The 16,326-nt window shown below is 63.5% G+C and overlaps 1 protein-coding gene across 1 annotated transcript; it reads right to left on the reverse strand.

The window, feature by feature from the left end:
- Nucleotides 1-7,159: 7,159 nt before the first annotated feature.
- Nucleotides 7,160-13,537, reverse strand: LOC102407058 (RIMS-binding protein 3A). The gene has a single exon (XM_025267220.3). It carries the CDS (start codon nucleotides 13,400-13,402, stop codon nucleotides 8,573-8,575), a length of 4,830 nt encoding a protein of 1,609 aa, XP_025123005.3. The 5' UTR covers nucleotides 13,403-13,537; the 3' UTR covers nucleotides 7,160-8,572.
- Between the last annotated feature and the right edge of the window lie 2,789 nt (nucleotides 13,538-16,326).

Genomic DNA, 16,326 nt, shown 5'->3' on the forward strand with positions numbered 1-16,326 from the left:
TATCCCCGAAGGGTAAATCACTGCTTCTTCACAAGACAGCAAGATTTAAAAAATACAGATGCCCAATTAAAATATGCATCTCAGATAAACAATAGTATTTTAGTGTAAGTATGTGCCATACAATACCACATCTCACCTGCCTCCCGTCCCCTGAACCTGTCCCAAGCCACATCAGAAAACTCCGTTTCTTGTACGTGCTGCGACTTCTCCCATCCCCGGGCACCGGCACCCCGGGCTCCTGTCACCTGAGCCACCCTTCTTCCTCCCCGCCGACACCACTGTCTGAAGAGCTCATAGCCAGCTCAGACATCACCCCCTTTAGGAAGGGCCCCCACCGCAATCCCAGGCTGCCTGCCCCGACCCAGCGCGGCTGCTGGACAGGTGCCTTAAGGGCAGGAAGACTGTCTTGTTTGTTCTTGTAGACCCAGTACCCAGCTCATGCCTGACCTCAAACAGGCACGCGATGAAAAGTCAAAGCGGTGAATGAGTCTCTCCAACCCCCTTCCCTCCACAGCAATGCACCCCATCTGTTGCTTCTCCCAAGCCACGAGGGCCTCGTTCATTCCCGTCACAAGGGGCGGCGTGGCAGGTGGTACGCACAGGGGACAGAGCGGTGCTGCAGAAACTCGGCGTCTGGGTCGTCCAGCAAGGAAGCTGAATTTCCCTTGGAAGGGCAGCAATTCCGCCTGAATTCGAGTGGCTGGTACCGGCGGCCAAGACTCTAGGGACTGGCAAAGCACGTCACACGCTTGGGCTTGCTGCTCTTTGACATCATAGGAGAGGCGTATGTTACTGCCCCACTTTACAAATGAGGCCCAGAAACGTTGAGGTCACCCTCCCCAGGTTCCACTGCAGAGTGTAGCCCCAACTCCGACAGGCAGCCTCTCGAAACATCTGAAGAAAGGCTGTCCCCACACACCTTCTGTCCAGTGAAAGCCCTGCCTGGGGACAGGGTCTCTCCCTCACCAGCCCCACCCCTCACTTTGCAGTCCTTCGGCCCCAGGCAGAGCCAGGCACCCTGAACACCCAGAGAGGCCACAACCCCCCTAGTTGAGTGTCATTCAACTAGATGTTGACACCTGACACCCTGCCTAGGACTGTGATGAGAAACAATTTGGGGCGCGTGTGATTGAATGGATAGGTGCGACCCAAACGCCAGACTCTGGGTGGAAGGCAGGGCGAGTCCAGGCAGGGGAGCAGAGCGTACAAACTCCTGATGGGACAGAAAGCTTTGCGGGGCACCCAGAGGAGGAGGCTGGCAGGGTAGGTGTCAGACGCAGAGGCTCACGGGGTGTGTGATGAGAGTTGGGAGGCGGGCAACATTGTCAGCCTGGGCCAGAGTCTGGGGTCTTGAAAAAGTATGTGCGGGAGGCATGCGGGGGAGCCTGGTCCACCGGTAAGCCAGAGGAGGCAAGACAGCCCTGGAGCCCAGCCAAAGACAATGGCACCGTCCCTAGACAGGTCAGGAGGGGTGGGAGGTTTATACTGTTAAGTCGGCGGAGACAGTCCGCCAAGTGGGAGAAGCAAGATCCAGAACAGTGTGGACCATGTCATCACCTTTACAGGTTTTAGAAATTATAAATGTGTTTCCATTCCCGTCATTCAGTGGCTAAGTCGTGTCCGACTCTTTGGTGACCCCATGGACTTGTGGCCCTCCAGGTTCCTCTGTCCATGGAATTCTCCAGGCAAGAACACGAGTGGGTTGCCTTTTCCTTCTCCAGGGGATCTTCCTGACCCAGGGATCGAACCGGCATCTCCTGCTTGGCAGGCGGATTCTTCACCCCTGAGCCACCAGGAAAGCCTGCTTCCATTCCTATATATGGTTGTAAATTCCTAAAGAAAGCCTGGGCAGGAGACCCATGGGAGTAGTGGGTGTGGGGGAGGGGTGGGGAGCGAGTCTTCACATTTAACTCCAGGTGCTCCCTTATTGTTGGATTGTTAACATCATGTCTATGTATTGTTTCTGTTATTTCTTTATTTAGAAAAACAGGGAATTCCTGGGTGGTCCAGTGGTTAAGACTCTGCACTTCCACTGCAGGGGGTGTGGGTTCATTCCCTGCTTGGGGAACTACTGACATCCCACACGTGGCACAGCCAAAAAAGAAAGAAAGAAAGGGAATGAACCAGGAAGTAAAGCCAAAAATCTCAGTGAAGCCTCCCTTTCTTGGAAAGCTCTGCCGACCCCCTGCTTGCTTGCAGACTCTTGCGGGCCTGTGCCTCGCACTCCTGATCACCCCACACCTTGCTCCCCAGGTTCCTGGTAGCCTCCACCATCAGACTGGCAGGGTCTGTTGTGAGGTCTGTCTGCAGGAGACTGCAGCCTGGGTGCCTGGCCCCGGTAAGTGGACGGATGAAGGTCCCGGCTCTGAGTGGGGAAGGCTGGCAGGCCTGTTTCTGGAGAAGCCCATGGCGAGGCAGTTGGAGCAGGATCCAGATCCTGGCCGGGCCACTGACGCCCGCTGCCTTTGAGCTGACTTCCATCAGCCTCGGTTTCCCCGCCTGTGAAATGGGGTCGCGAGCGGTCTCTACTCATATGGCTCGGGTGGGCAGGCAGGAGCCTCTCGATGAGGAGTGGGGACAGGTGGGCAGAGGGAGGCAGGAGGAGAGAAGGCAGACCCTGAATCCCAGCTGGGGGGGCAGGGCCTGGGGGGCTCTGCCCGGTTGGCTGCCAATGGGATGGGGTGGACCAAGGCTGCACGGAGTGGGGAACCCTGGGAGCTTCCAAATTCCAGCGTCCCTGTTTGCTTTGCTTTGGGGAGTGGGGGGAAGAGCCTGGGGGTGGCAGGGGCTTCCTGCCTGGGGGTGGCAGGGGCTTCCTGCCTGGTGGGGGAGGGGCCAGCTCCCTCGTGGCTGCTCACACCAGGAAGCCCCTGGGCTGGGGCAGCAGCCTCTGGTCGCAGTCACGAGGGAGGCTGGGCCCAGTGGCCCTTATCTGGCCTGACCTTGTGGGGCTGACCACTCCCTCCTCTGGAAAGGGTGGCCCCCTGCCCTCTGGGAGGCCTCTTTTCTCCTTAAATCCCGATGACCCCGGGCTGGGGCCCCAGCACCCAGTTCTGCCCCTTGGCCCACCACCCTGGGTGCTCCACCCGCCCCAGCCCGCACTACCTGCCTGACGCCTCCCCCCGAGCCCCTGGGGCGTCTCTGACTCAGCAGAGTCTTGCCCGTCCGCTGCCCCCTCCCCCGGAGCCCTGCACACAGAGGGCCCGGTTGCCCAAGCCCTCACTGCCGGCCACTCCCAGGCACTCCGGCCCTCCCCCACCAGTTCTACCAATTTGAATTCCTGACCATCCCTGCCTCTGGTCTCCTCCCTAGACCCAGGCCCTGCCCCCAGGCTGGGGGAAGGAATCGTCCCGTAGATAAGGGCAGGGGGCAAAGGGACGCACCTGGGCTCAGACCCCCTGCTCAGCCACCAGTTCGCGGAAAGACCTTGATGAATGACCTCCCCTCTCTGAGCCTGAGTTTCTCCATCTGTGAAAAGGGGAAATAATTACACCCCTGGGAGGGTGGCCTCCAGCGTACGTGGGCTGGGGCACTGGCTGAGGGCTCCCTGAAGGTCAGTTCTCACCGGGAAGTGTGGCCACCGAGAGCCCCGGGCCAAGCCTTTCTTAAGGCGGCGTCTGGTTTGATGTCTGCTCCACGCCAGGTCGCCAGGTCAAGATGCCTGCATGCAGGGTACGAGGAGGGGGGAAGACCCAGTCTGATAGGATAGGCAGCAGAGTTAATGAGTATCCAGGCCAGGGGACGGTGCCTGCAGGCTGTCCCTGCTCCTGGGAGGGGCAGCCGAAGGCAGTGGGGGCAGGTGGGGTGGCAGTGGGAAGGCTGGTGGTGGGCAGCTGGAAGGCCAGGCTAGGAGAAAGGGACTGAGCCGGAAGGTCCCGGCCTCCAGGTGGACGGCCTCTGACCAGCACACCCTGACGAAGGGGATGTGGCTCAGGGGGTCCCTCAGGCTGAGGTCGATGTCCTGGAGGCCCAGCCAGGTGGGCAGTCTGTGAGGTGGTCAGGCCCAGAGGACCCCAAGAGAAATGCCAGATGGCTCAGAGCACAGGGGGCACCCGAGCCCAGAGCCAGCTGTCCAAGACCAGGGCTCCTGACGGCGGTTGCTGTTCAAGTCATCTCCAACTCTCTGCGACCCCATGGACAGCAGCACGCCAGGCTCCCTGCCCATCACCATCTCCTGGAGTTTGCTCAAACTCATGTCTATTGAGTCAGCGATGCCATCCAACCATCTCATCCTCTGTTGCCCCCTTCTCCTCCCGCCTTCAATCTTTTTTTTTTTTTTTCCGCTTTCAATCTTGCCCAGGACCAGGGTCTTTTCCAACGAGTTGGCTCTTTGCATTGGGTGGCCAAAGTATTGGAGTTTCAGCTTCATCACTCCTTCCAATGAACATTCAGGGTTGATTTCCTTTAGGATTGACTGGTTGGAGCTCCTTGCTGTCCAAGGAATGCTCAAGAGTCTTCTCCAACACCACAGTTCAAAAGCATCAATTCTTCGGGAACTTCCAAATACAGGGCATTTTGTCCCAGAACAGACCCATGGCCGACCCCACCGGCCACTGGGAATTTGGCAGGCTGGCTGGCCCTGTAGGATGGACTGGGATTCCCCTGGCATCAGCATGGCCCCAGGAACCCTCTGTGCCTGGGGTCTGGAGCTGGCCTCAGCTGGCACTGTGCTCAGCTTTACAAGAGCTGAGTTGGCCTGTGGGGCTCTGCCTTCCGTGGAACCCCTGACCTCACAAGCCGCCCCAACCCCACCTCCAAACCTGACCTCCAGGGGTTAAGACAGGGAGACCACGTGCCACCAAAAGGTGCTGGAATGAGTTTCAAATGGGCTTTGGGGGCATTTCCAAGCTTTTTACATCGTGACCTCCGTACCGTATGGCTCTCGTGAACACAGATTTCACACAAGGATTCTGAAAGTGATCAGTTAGCAAATGTGTTCTGGCAGAGGGCAGAAGGGGGCCGGGCCCTGAGAGGCAGAGAGAGATGGAGGGCGGACCCTGGGGGCCGCTGGGTGACGGGGGCGGGGGTCCCGGGCCGGGAGCCTGAGGGAGGGCTAGACGAGCCTCGCAGTCACCTTCAGGCTGGCGAGCGGGCGCAGCTCTTGCCTCCTTGACGGTGATGGGGGCAAGGGGGGAACCAAGCCCTCCCCGTTGTGGGACAGCAGGCCCAGGTTGGCGAGGGGCCGAGCACAGGCCAGAGGGCCCCGGGCAGAAGTGGCCGGTGCCCAGACAGGCTCGGTGACCCCGGCTCCAGAGCCCTCCTGACCCTGCCCGCCTGCCCACTGCAAAGATTCCTCTGCCCTCTGGCCAGCGAGCCTTCCACCTCACTTCCCCCCCGGGCAGGTCTGGACAGGCCTTGGGCCTCCAGGTCGCCTGGTCCGTCAGGGAGGGGCGGGGCGCATCTCCAGCGGCTCCTCTGCTCACACCTGTGCAGCCTCTCCCTGCCCCCCCCCCCCACCCAACAAAGGCTCCAGGGCCCCAGGGGAGAGAGCTGGGCCCAGAACCATCCACCCTGCCGCGGACCCCTGCCCCCATCCCCTGCGCCCTCTCCGACTTCCTCCGTCCTCTCTTGAGTCCTGAACCTGGACCACACGCTCCGGCCCCAGCCCGGCCCCATATGAGGAAACAGAGGCTCCAAGAGCCCCCACTCGGCCTCCCCTGGACGGCTGCTCCGTGGTCCTGCAGCCGCGCAGCCTGCCGGGCTGGGGCACTGACGCCTCCCGGGGCCTCGGGGAGCCTGGGCTTTGCTGGGCGGCAGAAAGTGTGTTGGAGGAGGCTTGGGTGTGCTTTCACGGAAGCCCCTGGAAGGATGGCCCCTGTGGGTTCATGGAGGGGGCTCTCCAGGGTGCCCTGGGGAGAGGGTGGGCAGAGAACAGGGCTGGGTGGGGCCCGCGGAGTCTGGGAGCCTGTTCCTGGCCGCCCTGACCCAGGTGCGAAGCTGGGCAGCAGCTGTCTGTGCTGCCATCTGGTGGTGGCGTCAGAAAGCTCCGGGCCGTCTGGAAGCCCTGGGGAGACCGGTCCTCCTCGTCTAGGGGGTGGGTGGGCACCTGTCCCAGCCCCGCCCCTGCCCCGCCTGGGCTGCTGCTCCGTGTGTGCACCCCCAGATGTGCGATCACTGACTCTTCTCGGGCCAGGGCCTCGTGGCTCCCACTGCCCAGGACGCCTGCCCCCGCCAACCCGCCTCACCTGCCTCTGCTTCCGTGATCAGAACCAGAGCCCTCCTCTGCTGCCCAGGGTCCATGCCTGGCTGTTCCGGGGGGTGGGGAGGCCCGGTGCCAGGTGTGAACCCCCCCAGAGCCCTGCATGGGAGCCACAAACAGGGATGGTCAAGCCCTGCTAGCTCCTGCCTTCCACAGGCATTTACTGAGGACCTACTAAGCGCTGGGCGATGAACGAGCCGAAGTCGTCCTTGCCTTGGTGGGGCTTCCATCCCAGTGGGCGTGGGGGCAGGGGTGGGACGTGGCCGTAGAAGCACCACAGGTGAGAGCAGGCGTGGGCAACGGAGAGAAGCAAAGTAGGGTGGGCGCTGGAGGGACACAGGCGACTCTGCCGCTCTGCAGCGCGGTGAGAGCCCCTGGCCGACGGGCAGGGGGGGCGCTGAGAGAGAGCTGATGGGACGACGGGGCTGGGATCATTCTCCTGAGGTCACCTGTGTGGTTCCCATGGAATGACAGCTCAAAGTGTTAGTCACTCACTCCTGTCTGACTCTTGGTGACCCCATGGACTGCAGCCTGCCAGGCTCCTCCGTCCATGGGATTCTCCAGGCAAGGATACTGGAGTGGGTTGCCATTCCCTTCTCCAGGGGATCTTCCCGACCCAGGGATCGAACCCGGGTCTCCTGCACTGCAGGCAGATTCTTTACCATCTGAGCCACCAGGGAAGCCCGGATTCACAGCTACTGTGTTTAACTTTGAAAGTGCTGGATTAGGTTCCTGTCCTCTCGCTAAACCGTTGTTGCTCTCCCAGCAAGTGGGGGCCATACCTGCGCCCCTCTCAGGCTGTGGGCAGCCCACCAAGCCCACAGCCTGACCCCGGGCGCCGGGAGGGGCCAGGCCAGCCTCCCGTGCTCTAGCAGCTCCCTCGCTCCCGGCGGGCCTCAGGGTCCACTCTGGGCTGTGAGCTCGCAGATGCGATAATGCGGAAGACTGTGAGAGCCAGGAGATGTCTGCACACCTGTGTCTACAGCAACGTGATTTACAAAACAGGGGGAGCAATGCTGACAGATGAACGGATGCGCAAAATGTGGTCCGTACAGTGGATGATAATTCAGCCTTAAGGAGGAACGGGACCGTGACCCCTGCTGCCACTCGGATGACACCCAACGACGTTGTGCCCGGGGAGGTAAGCCAGACACCAAAGCCCGGGCTTCTGGTCCAAGTCCACTGACACGGTGTCCCTAGAGGAGTCAAAGTCGTACCGTCAGAAAGAAGATTAGAGGTTACCAAGGCCTGAGGGAGGGGACAGGGAGATGTTGTGTAACGGGGGGTAGAGTTCCAGTTTGGCAAGAAGAAGAGACGTCCTGGAGACTGGTTGCTCAACAGCGTGAACGTACTTAGCACGGCTGAGCTGTACACTTGAAAATGTTTGAGGTGGTAAAGTGTATGGTATGGATACTTCACCAGCCAAGGAGCCTCCGAGCTGGCCTTCTCATTGGAAAGCTGGTGTCTGTGTGGACAGCGGGCAGGGGGCATAGCCCTCAGCGGACAGCTTCCTCCCCGGCTGAGACGCGAAGCTTCCGCTCACGAGGGGTGAGTGTGTGTGCGCTGCGCAAGGCCCCCAGGCTGCTACCCGCATTCTCTGAGGATACGGTGGGTCACCTCGAGGCCTCTCCGGGGCCTGCCCCTCCCTGTTCCTGTCTCAGCCCCGGGCACGGCGTGACAGCACCCTCTGGACCTGAGTCACCAGCTTCCCCGAGTGCCTACCCGTGGCTCCTACCCTCCTTAAAGAGCTGCGTCCAGCTGCTCCCTTCTGCCCCTACGGAAGGTGGTGCCCTTCTGATTGCAGTGGGGACCTGGGTTGAGCTGACCCCCCCCACTAAATGGTCTTCTCCCCCCACCCTCCGCCCGGGGAAACACGTCTGCAGCCCTCCAGGGCCCCTGGACAGGCAGGGAGGGGGAGGGTTGTGCTTGCCTCCTCGGTTGCACTTTCACTCCTAAAGTTCTCTTTTCTTTGTTTCTATGAACTTTTAATGAGGATTTGAACAGAAGATAGAAAAGTAACATTCTGGTCACTTTTTTCTTTTTTTCTAAGAGGCAGGCTTTTCTTTAGACTTCCATACTAGGCAACAGCTGAGAGAAGCCAAACTCCCAGAGGAAACAGGTCTTGAGGAAGGAGCTGAGGAAGGACCAGACCGATGGCCCAGATGCCTGCGATCACCAGCCCGCCAACCTCTTGGTAGCGGCTTGTTCTTTCTAGAAACGGTTCTGTCCAGACTTAGGCCTTGCTGCCCTTGAGGCCTGGGGTGGCAGAGGGTTCAGAGCAGCAGTGTGTGGAGCAGATGCCTCAACGCCTGGCGGTGGATGCCCGCGTGGGGCACAGGTGGCCGGAGCTTCCACCTCTGCGGGGTGCTGCGCTCACTCCTGGAGGGACATGTGGTCCAGCAGGTGGGCAGGGACCAGGCCTCTGTGCCCGCCCAACTCCCTGTAGTAGAAGCCCTTGTCATCCACAGGCCCGTGGACGGTGACCACGTCCCCTGCCCTCAGTGACAGCTGGCCCTTCACCGGGCCCCGCGCCAGCCAGTCCTGGGGGTCATAGTCCAGAGCTGCCATCATGGTCTTTGGAGACCAGAGTGAGGAGGAAGGCCTTCCAGGGCTCCCCTGTGGCAGGGGAGAGGAGCCCTGAGGCCCGGTGAGCCCCTCGGAGTCATCCAGGTGTCCTGGCAAATGCCACCTGCCATGGCCATCAGTCCACTCCGTGCCCGCATCCACCTCGGCCACCAGGTGACTGGCGATGCTGCCCACCGGCCCGCTGCATTCACCGCGGCAGAAGCCGTGGGGGTCTTGAGAGCCCCCCGCGCTCTGCGGCTGCCCTTTCCGGAGGGCCAGCTCCCCCCCTGCAGCCTTGGGGGTGGCGGACATGGCCAGGGGCTCGTAATTCGGGAGGGTCACAAAGATTCCAGCCGGAGGGCCCACCCTTGTCCCCGGTGTTGGGGCGGCACCCCTGGGCGTCCCGAGGGCCTTGCTGCACCGAGCAGGACACGGCGCTGAGCTGGGCCCCCGGAGCCGGCCCCCGGCCCTGGCCCCCAGAGCTTGACCTTGTGTGCTCCAGCCCCGAAGTGCCCGTCTCCGCTCTCGCCCCTCTGCACCCTGCCCGTCCTCCTGCCGAGTGCCACTGAAGTCAGACGCTGATTGCTGGCTGCTGCCCAGTTCTGGAGGGGTGGACGCAAGAGCGTCTGCCTTTTGTCTGAGGACTTTCCCAGAGGCAGCCTTCTCCTGACGCAGCTCCTCGCCAGGCACAGGCTCAGGGGACAGATGGGGGACTCCCGCAGCAGGGGTTGGGACGGTGAGCACCCACCGGTCCTGGGTCCCCTCCCTGCCAGGCTGGCCCCGCGGCAGAGGTGGCCTGTGGCTCCGGGGACGCTTTTCAAAGAGCCGGTCCTTTTTGGAGGGCTTCTGGGCCTCCGCGGGCCCCTGGGCTTGGCTGCCTGAGCCTGAACTGGGACCTCCTCCTTCTGAAATCAGTTTGGGCTCCGGGGACCACCTCCTTGGGGGTTCTTCAGGGAATGCTTCGAGACACGTGGCCCGGGGCTCCCCGCGGCTTCCGGGGGTGTGAGGGCGGGCCTTGGCACTCAGGGGTGTAGGCCCCAGCCTCCGAGGGCAGACGGGGAAACTCCCACTGATGGCAGATGGGTACCCACAGGTGTAGCCGAAAGGCAACATCTCTGGCCAGTGGAGACACGTGAAGCAGTCGTGAGGGATCTGGGCAGGCACGGAATCCAAGGACTCGCCGCAGAGCGACGTGGTTCTCACTGAGATCTTCTGGCATGACGCGGGCCACGGGAGCTGGGAGAGTTCCAGCAGTGTGCTCCCCGCAGTGGCCTCGGCCACATCCGCCACCTTGAGCCCATCAGCATACACGGCGTACCCAGTGACCGGGACTCCGTTAGAGGACCCAGCCGCGTCGATGGTCACAGGGAGCCAGCTGACCACCAGGAGGCCCGGGGAGGGGTGGCGCTCCACCAGCACGTCCAGTGGAGGGTGGGGGGGCCCTGCCAAGGGTGTCTCAAAGGTGACAGCGGAGGATGTCTTCTCCCGGCAGGCCTGCAGCGAGTCGCCAGGTGGGCGCACCTCCACCCACACCTGGTACCTCGTGCCGGGCTGCAGGTGGCGGAAGGTATAGCTACTCACGCCTACGGGAGTCAGGGCATGCTCCCGGTTGTCCAGGTACACCGCATGGGCGTGACTGCCACCCACCCAGGCGACCTCGGCCGACGTGGCCGCGACGCTCTGCAGGTGAAGGCGCACGGGGGTCGTTCGAGGGACCCTGTTGGTCCCCGGAGGAGCGTTGGAGGACCCCTGCCTGTCCCCGCTCTCCTGGGAGTCCAACTGGCCAGCTTCCGTCTTGGTGTCTGAGACCTCTGTTGCCACTTCCAGCCTGGAGCCCACCCTCGCCACTGGGCACGGCCCTCTGTCTACTGCCGCCTGGGCTTGCCCAGGTAAGAAGCCGGGACTGGGGTCATCCTTCCAAGCTTGGCCCTGCCCAGCTGCCGGGAGCCGAGTGGGGCCTCGGTCCGGGGACTCAGTGGGCAGGCAGCCCCAGATGTCACCGTCAGGGATCTGCTCCACCAGGTTGGAAGGCACCAGCCCCTGCCGGCCGGCCGCAAGTGCCCCTTCATAGAAGCCGTCCTCATCCATGTCGCTGAAGATGTACACGTGGTCCCCAGGCGTGAGTGGCAGCTCACTCTCAGGGTGCTCACTGGGCTCCTCAAATGGGTTGTAGCTGTACCGAGCCAGGAAGATTTTGAGCTTGGGGGTGGCCACGGAGACCTCAAAGCCCCCCGCCTCCAGAGTCGAGGGCAGACTGTCCTGCTCCAGGTCCTCGGCCTCGCTGCCTGTATCGGCGTCCAGAGTAGGGCAGGAGGGCACCGTGGCCCACGCAGACTCCACCTCCGAGGAGGAATTAGACTGGGAGCCGGTCCTCTGGGGCTGGGGCCTAGAGTCCAGAGGCTGGCCGCTGGAGTCTGGAGCTTGGGGGGCCCAGGCTGGCTGCCCGAGGGCAGCTGGGCTTTCCAGCAGGAGGTCTTCCTTCCTGTCCTGTTTGTCTCTGCTGGGCACAGGGGACGCTGGGTTCGCAGGCCCCAGCTGAGGCTCGGTGCCCCGGCTGTCTTGGGGAGGGTGGGCAGGCTGACGCTGTCGCGCCCACATCTCGCCCCGCGCGGCCTGGAGATCACACAGGACCTGCTGCAGGTCGTGCTGCACCTGCTGCTGCCAGTCCTGCCTCTGCCCCGCCTGCTGCAGCAGCTGCTCAGCCAGCAAGCTGGCGGAGTCACGCTGCCGGCACGCGCGGCCCAGCTGCCCGCGCACATCCTTGTTCTCCGCCACCACCTTCCGCGTCCAGTCGGCCTGGGCCTGCAGCCGCGCGTTCTCCTTGGCCAGCCAGGCGCCCTCGCGGAGCGCCATCTGCAGCTGCGCCTCAGCCTCCTGGCCCCGCCGCTGCGCCGCCGCCGCCTGCGCGCCCAGCTCCTCGCATTCCTGCCGCCGCGCGCTCAGCTCGCGCTCCAGCGCCCGCACTTGGCGCCGCGCCGCCTCGCAGGGCGCGCTCTGGCCGCCCGCCTCTGCGCGGGCGCCGCCGGCGGCCTGCTGCAGCGTCAACTGCCATTGCAGGCGCAGCACCTCCCGCTGGGACTCGCGCTGCAGCCGGTCCAGGTCGCCGATGCTGAGCCACTGGGCGCTGGCGGCGCCCTCTCCGGGGAGCGGGCCGAGGCCCGAGGCGACGCGCGCCTGCAACAGGTGGCACTCTTGCCGCAGCTCTTCGATCTGCTTGTCCTTGGCCAGTAGCGCGCTCGCCTGCTCAGACAGGTCCCGCGCGCGCTGGTGGGCGAAGGCCTGGCAAAGCTCCAGGCCCGCGCGGCTCTCTCCGGGCACCGGCGCGCTCACGGCCCTCAGGTTGGCCTCCTGCAGCTTGCGGGCCCGGTCCTCCAGGCGCCTCGCGAGACCGGTCAGCTCGGCGCGCTTCCCCTTGAGCCGCTTCGCCTTCTCGTCCGCCTCGTCCGGGAGGCCCAAGCGCCGCAGCCGTACGTTCTCCTCGCGGAGGCCGGAGCAGCGGCGCGCCAGCTCCTGCAGCGCCTCGGACAGCTCCGAGTTCTGCCTCAGCAACTCGCAGTGGTCCGGGCCCGGTGGTGGGGGGCTCAGGGCTTCGCAGGGCCGGCTCCCCGCCTCTTCCCCCTCTCGCAGGTGGCTAGGTATCTGGCGCTCCGATGGTGGCGGCGACGACGGCGGCGGCAGGGGCCTCAGGGAGCCCGAGAGGGAAGCGTCTGGCGAGGAGGACTCGGGGGCCCTGGGGTGACTCGGGCTGCCGTCAAGAGAGGGGCGGGGACCCGCCGGAGCCAGGGAGTCGAGCGAGCTGGCGCGCGCGGGGAGCGGGCTGTCGGGGGAGCGGGCGCGCGCCGCGGGCACTCGGTCGAGGGAGCGGGAGCGCGCGCGGACGCCCGCGCTCCGGCCGTCCCGGGCTCCGAGTCTGCGTGCGGCCTTGGCGGCGGCCTCGCGAGTCGGCTCTCCCAATGGAAGAGGGGCGTCGGGGGCGCTGGGCAGGGCGGGGTGCCAGTGAAAGTGCTCCAGGATATACTTGAGAAACAGCCGGCGCTCCACGTCGAGCGCGGCCTCCAGGTGGCGGATGCGCGAGGCCTGCTCGCCATGCGTCTCCCAGCGCAGCTGCGACAGGACCTCCTGCAGGCGGCACCGGCACCGCGCGCCCGCGTCCTCGGGCGGCCCCGCGCGGCCGCCGCCGTAGCCGCGGCTCAGCAGCTCCTCGGCCAGCTGGCGCTGCAGCTCCCGGGCCTGGCGCGCCACGCCGTCGCGCTCCCGACGCAGCACCTGCTGCAGCTGCCGCATCTCGGCATCCTTCCAGCGCAGCAGCTGCCGGATCTCGGCCTCGCGCTCCCGCAGCACGTCCTCCCGCAGCTGCCGCAGCTCCCGGCTGCGCTGCGCCTCCCACTGGGAGCGCAGGTGGTCCGCCAGCTGCTGCCGCTCTCGCTCCGCCTCCTCTCGCAGCTGCCGCGCCCTGGCCGAGAAGCGCCGCCGCTCCGCCCGTCCGCGCGCCCGCTCCGCCTCCAACTCCGCCCGCACCTTCTCCAGCTCCCGCCGCTGTTCCTCCAGCGCCGCCGCCGCCGCCGCCGGGCCCGGAGTCGCCGGCTTCTGGGAGGCTGCGCGGCCGCCGTCCGCAGGGCTGGGCGAGTCCTTGGTCATGGTGGCCGCGGCCGGGCCAGACACCGGACCTCGTCTGGCCCGGGCAGCCTCTCGCCAACGGCCGCCGCCGCCCCGGGCTGCGGCCAACCGCCCCGCGCGCCCCTTCCGGTGCCCGACGGTCCTCGCGCGCCCCTTCCGTCACTGGGTGCGCTCTCCCACCTCCTGCGGTGGGCGCACGGGCCCTCGCTCCTCTCTCCGCTGCCTATGCAGCGCTGGGCTCCAGACCCCCGGGGCTGAACGCCGCCCATGTCCATCCGGCGAAGCCCAGGGGTCTGTCTGTCTGGTCCCAGGCCTCTGCCTGGCCCTAGCAGCACGTGCCTTACGACCCTCTTCCTGGGTGATACCTTTGAGGCCAAGGAACCCTGGTGAATCGCGAGCAGCTTGTCTGGGCCTGGAGAAAGGGGGCTTGCTACGGTCCTGAAAATCACCAGTGGGTGTGAGCCCACCCTGCCTGGCCCTGCCAAGGATTTGGGTGGTGTGGGTACTGGAAGGGCTTCCCAGGTGGCCCTGGTGGTAAAGAACCCAGCTGCCAATGCAGGAGATGCAAGAGACGCAGGTTCAATCCCTGGGTTGGGAAGATCCGCTGTAGGAGGGCATGGCAACCCACTCCAGTATTCTTGCCTAGAGAATCCCATGGACAGAGGAGCCTGGTGGGCTACAGTCCATAGGGTCACAAAGAGCTGGACACAACTGAAGTGATTTAGCACGCACGTGCGCGCGCGCACACACACACACACACACACAGGGACGAGAAATCACAACAGGATATGCTTGAACTTGGGGGTGTGCCCTGGGCTCACCTAGGAGAGGGTGTGTCTGGCTCCTGCAGCCCCGCTGCTCCTACCCTTCCAAGGACTCCTCCCAGGACTGCGTGCATTATCTGTTTAAACCTCCTAAGCCCATTTTACAGAGAAGCCTCGAGCCCGTGGCCTGGGCACGGTGGCAGCCGAGACAGGGCAGAAGGGCTCCTTTGAGGCTTCCTGCCTCATTGTCACAACTGCCCTGGAGACTGCTCTGTGAGAGAGGGACCTCCTGACAGTCACAAGGCCCAGAAGCAACGGAAAGTGAAAGTCTTAGTCACCTACTTGTATCTGACTCTTTGTGAACCCACAGACTGTAGCCTGGCTCTGTCCATGGGATTCTCCAGGCAAGAATACTAGAGTGGGTAACCTTTCCCTTTTCCAGGGGACCTTCCCAACCCAGGGATCGAACTCAGGCCTCCTGCATTGCAGGCGGGTTCTTTATCATCTGAGCCATCAGGGAAGCCCAGAGAAGTAACTGAGTACGGATTCAAACCTGCAAAATTCTGCCTCCAGTTTCCACGGGCACTCTGATGCCATCTGACTGACCTCAAGGTTGCAGCTAGGAGGACCCCTTCCCAGGACTCCTCCCCGGGCTTCCTCTCCGGGAGGCTCACGTTTCACATCCACAGAAGGAGAGAGTCAAGTGGAACCCGGAGGCGGTGGAGGGGCAGGGGAGGATTTGAAGAGTGCAGCTATCATGAGGACTGGGCCTGCCCTTGGGTCTGGCTCTGGAGTGCCCAGCTTTTCCAAAAAGAAAACCCAAAGGCCCTTGTGGGCCCTGCTGCTCCCCACACCGCCGCCCTGGAGGCGGCACTGCCGGAGACCTCCCACGGCTCTCCGTGGGGCAGTGCGTCAGATGCTTAGGGCCGTGGGCCTTTGGGGTCAAACGTCCCTTCAGCTTTTGACCTACTCCCGTGTTCTCACCGCCATGCCGTGTGACCTCTCAGAGTTCCTTGACCTCTCTGAGCACTCATTCCCTCTGTTTGTAAGGTTTCAAGGAAGTGAGACTACACAGTGCCCAGAGCAAGCTCCCTGGAAGTTCACTCATTTTAGTCCTAGATCAGGAAACAGGCCTGCAAGGCAGGTATTTGGCTGAGGCTGGCAGGGTGCCAGGGTGGAGCCAGCCCAGGGCCTTCTGAGCTTCCTGGGGCTCACCCAGATGCCTCGTGGCAGGTGGGCAGATGCCTCAGAGACCTGGGCGTCCATCCAGGCTCTGCCACTTCTTGCCTGAGGGACCATGGCTAGTTCTCTTCCAGGGTGTATTGCAGCATCGGCCTCGCAGGGTCGGGACCCTGTCGGCCCAGGACCCTGGGCTGGGTGTGTAGTGGGAGGCGCACTGAGGTCTGTGTACGCTCCAGTCTCCCCATCTAGGGCTTGGCCTGGACTTTCACAGGCTTCTTCCCGGAGTCTGAAGAGGTGGCCTGGCTCAAAGGCCTCCGGGCTGCAGCATGTTGGGGACAACACAGAAGTGACACGTGCTGTGCTCGGAGCTGATGCTTGCCATTCGTTATTTTCTGCTTCTGCTTCTTGTCTGTCTTTTGGGCCACCCCACGCAGCTCATAGAATCTTAGTTTCCCCACCAGGGATTGAACCCACGCCTTTGGCAGTGAGAGCTCCAAGTCCTAACCACTGGTCCACGAGGGTTATTTAAACCAGGCATTCGATATATGAGCGGTCTCAGTCCCATTGGATTCAGAGTTCTGCTCAAGGCAGTAGGCTGGTTAGTGGGCCCCACACAACCCCCGGTTTTGTCCACTCGCTACTAACCTTATTTAATCCTTTGGCCTCTGCTGAGCGGTTCCTCCTCCAGGAAGCCCTCCCTGACTCTCCAGGCTGGGCTTGGGCAACCTGGGACCCTGCAGCTCTGATCATACGACCCAGTGCCTCTCTTTTTGGAGCAGGAACGTATCTGGTACATGTGTCCCTGCCCAGACTGGGCTGAGAGGAGGGGCAAGTGGAAGTCCCTCCATAGAAAGGAGGGATAGGGACCCAGGGCCAGGTAGGCAGGGGACAAAGGGCATGGCCTCCCCGGGCCACCTGTATCCTCCATTCAGTTACCACCTGGCAGCAAGGAGGACCCCAGGCTCCAGGCTGCCTGCTGGGGCCCTGGGCAGGGGCCTC

The sequence above is a fragment of the Bubalus bubalis genome, chromosome 17 (genome assembly GCF_019923935.1).
Source record: "Bubalus bubalis isolate 160015118507 breed Murrah chromosome 17, NDDB_SH_1, whole genome shotgun sequence".
In the NCBI taxonomy this organism is placed as follows: Eukaryota; Metazoa; Chordata; class Mammalia; order Artiodactyla; family Bovidae; genus Bubalus; species Bubalus bubalis.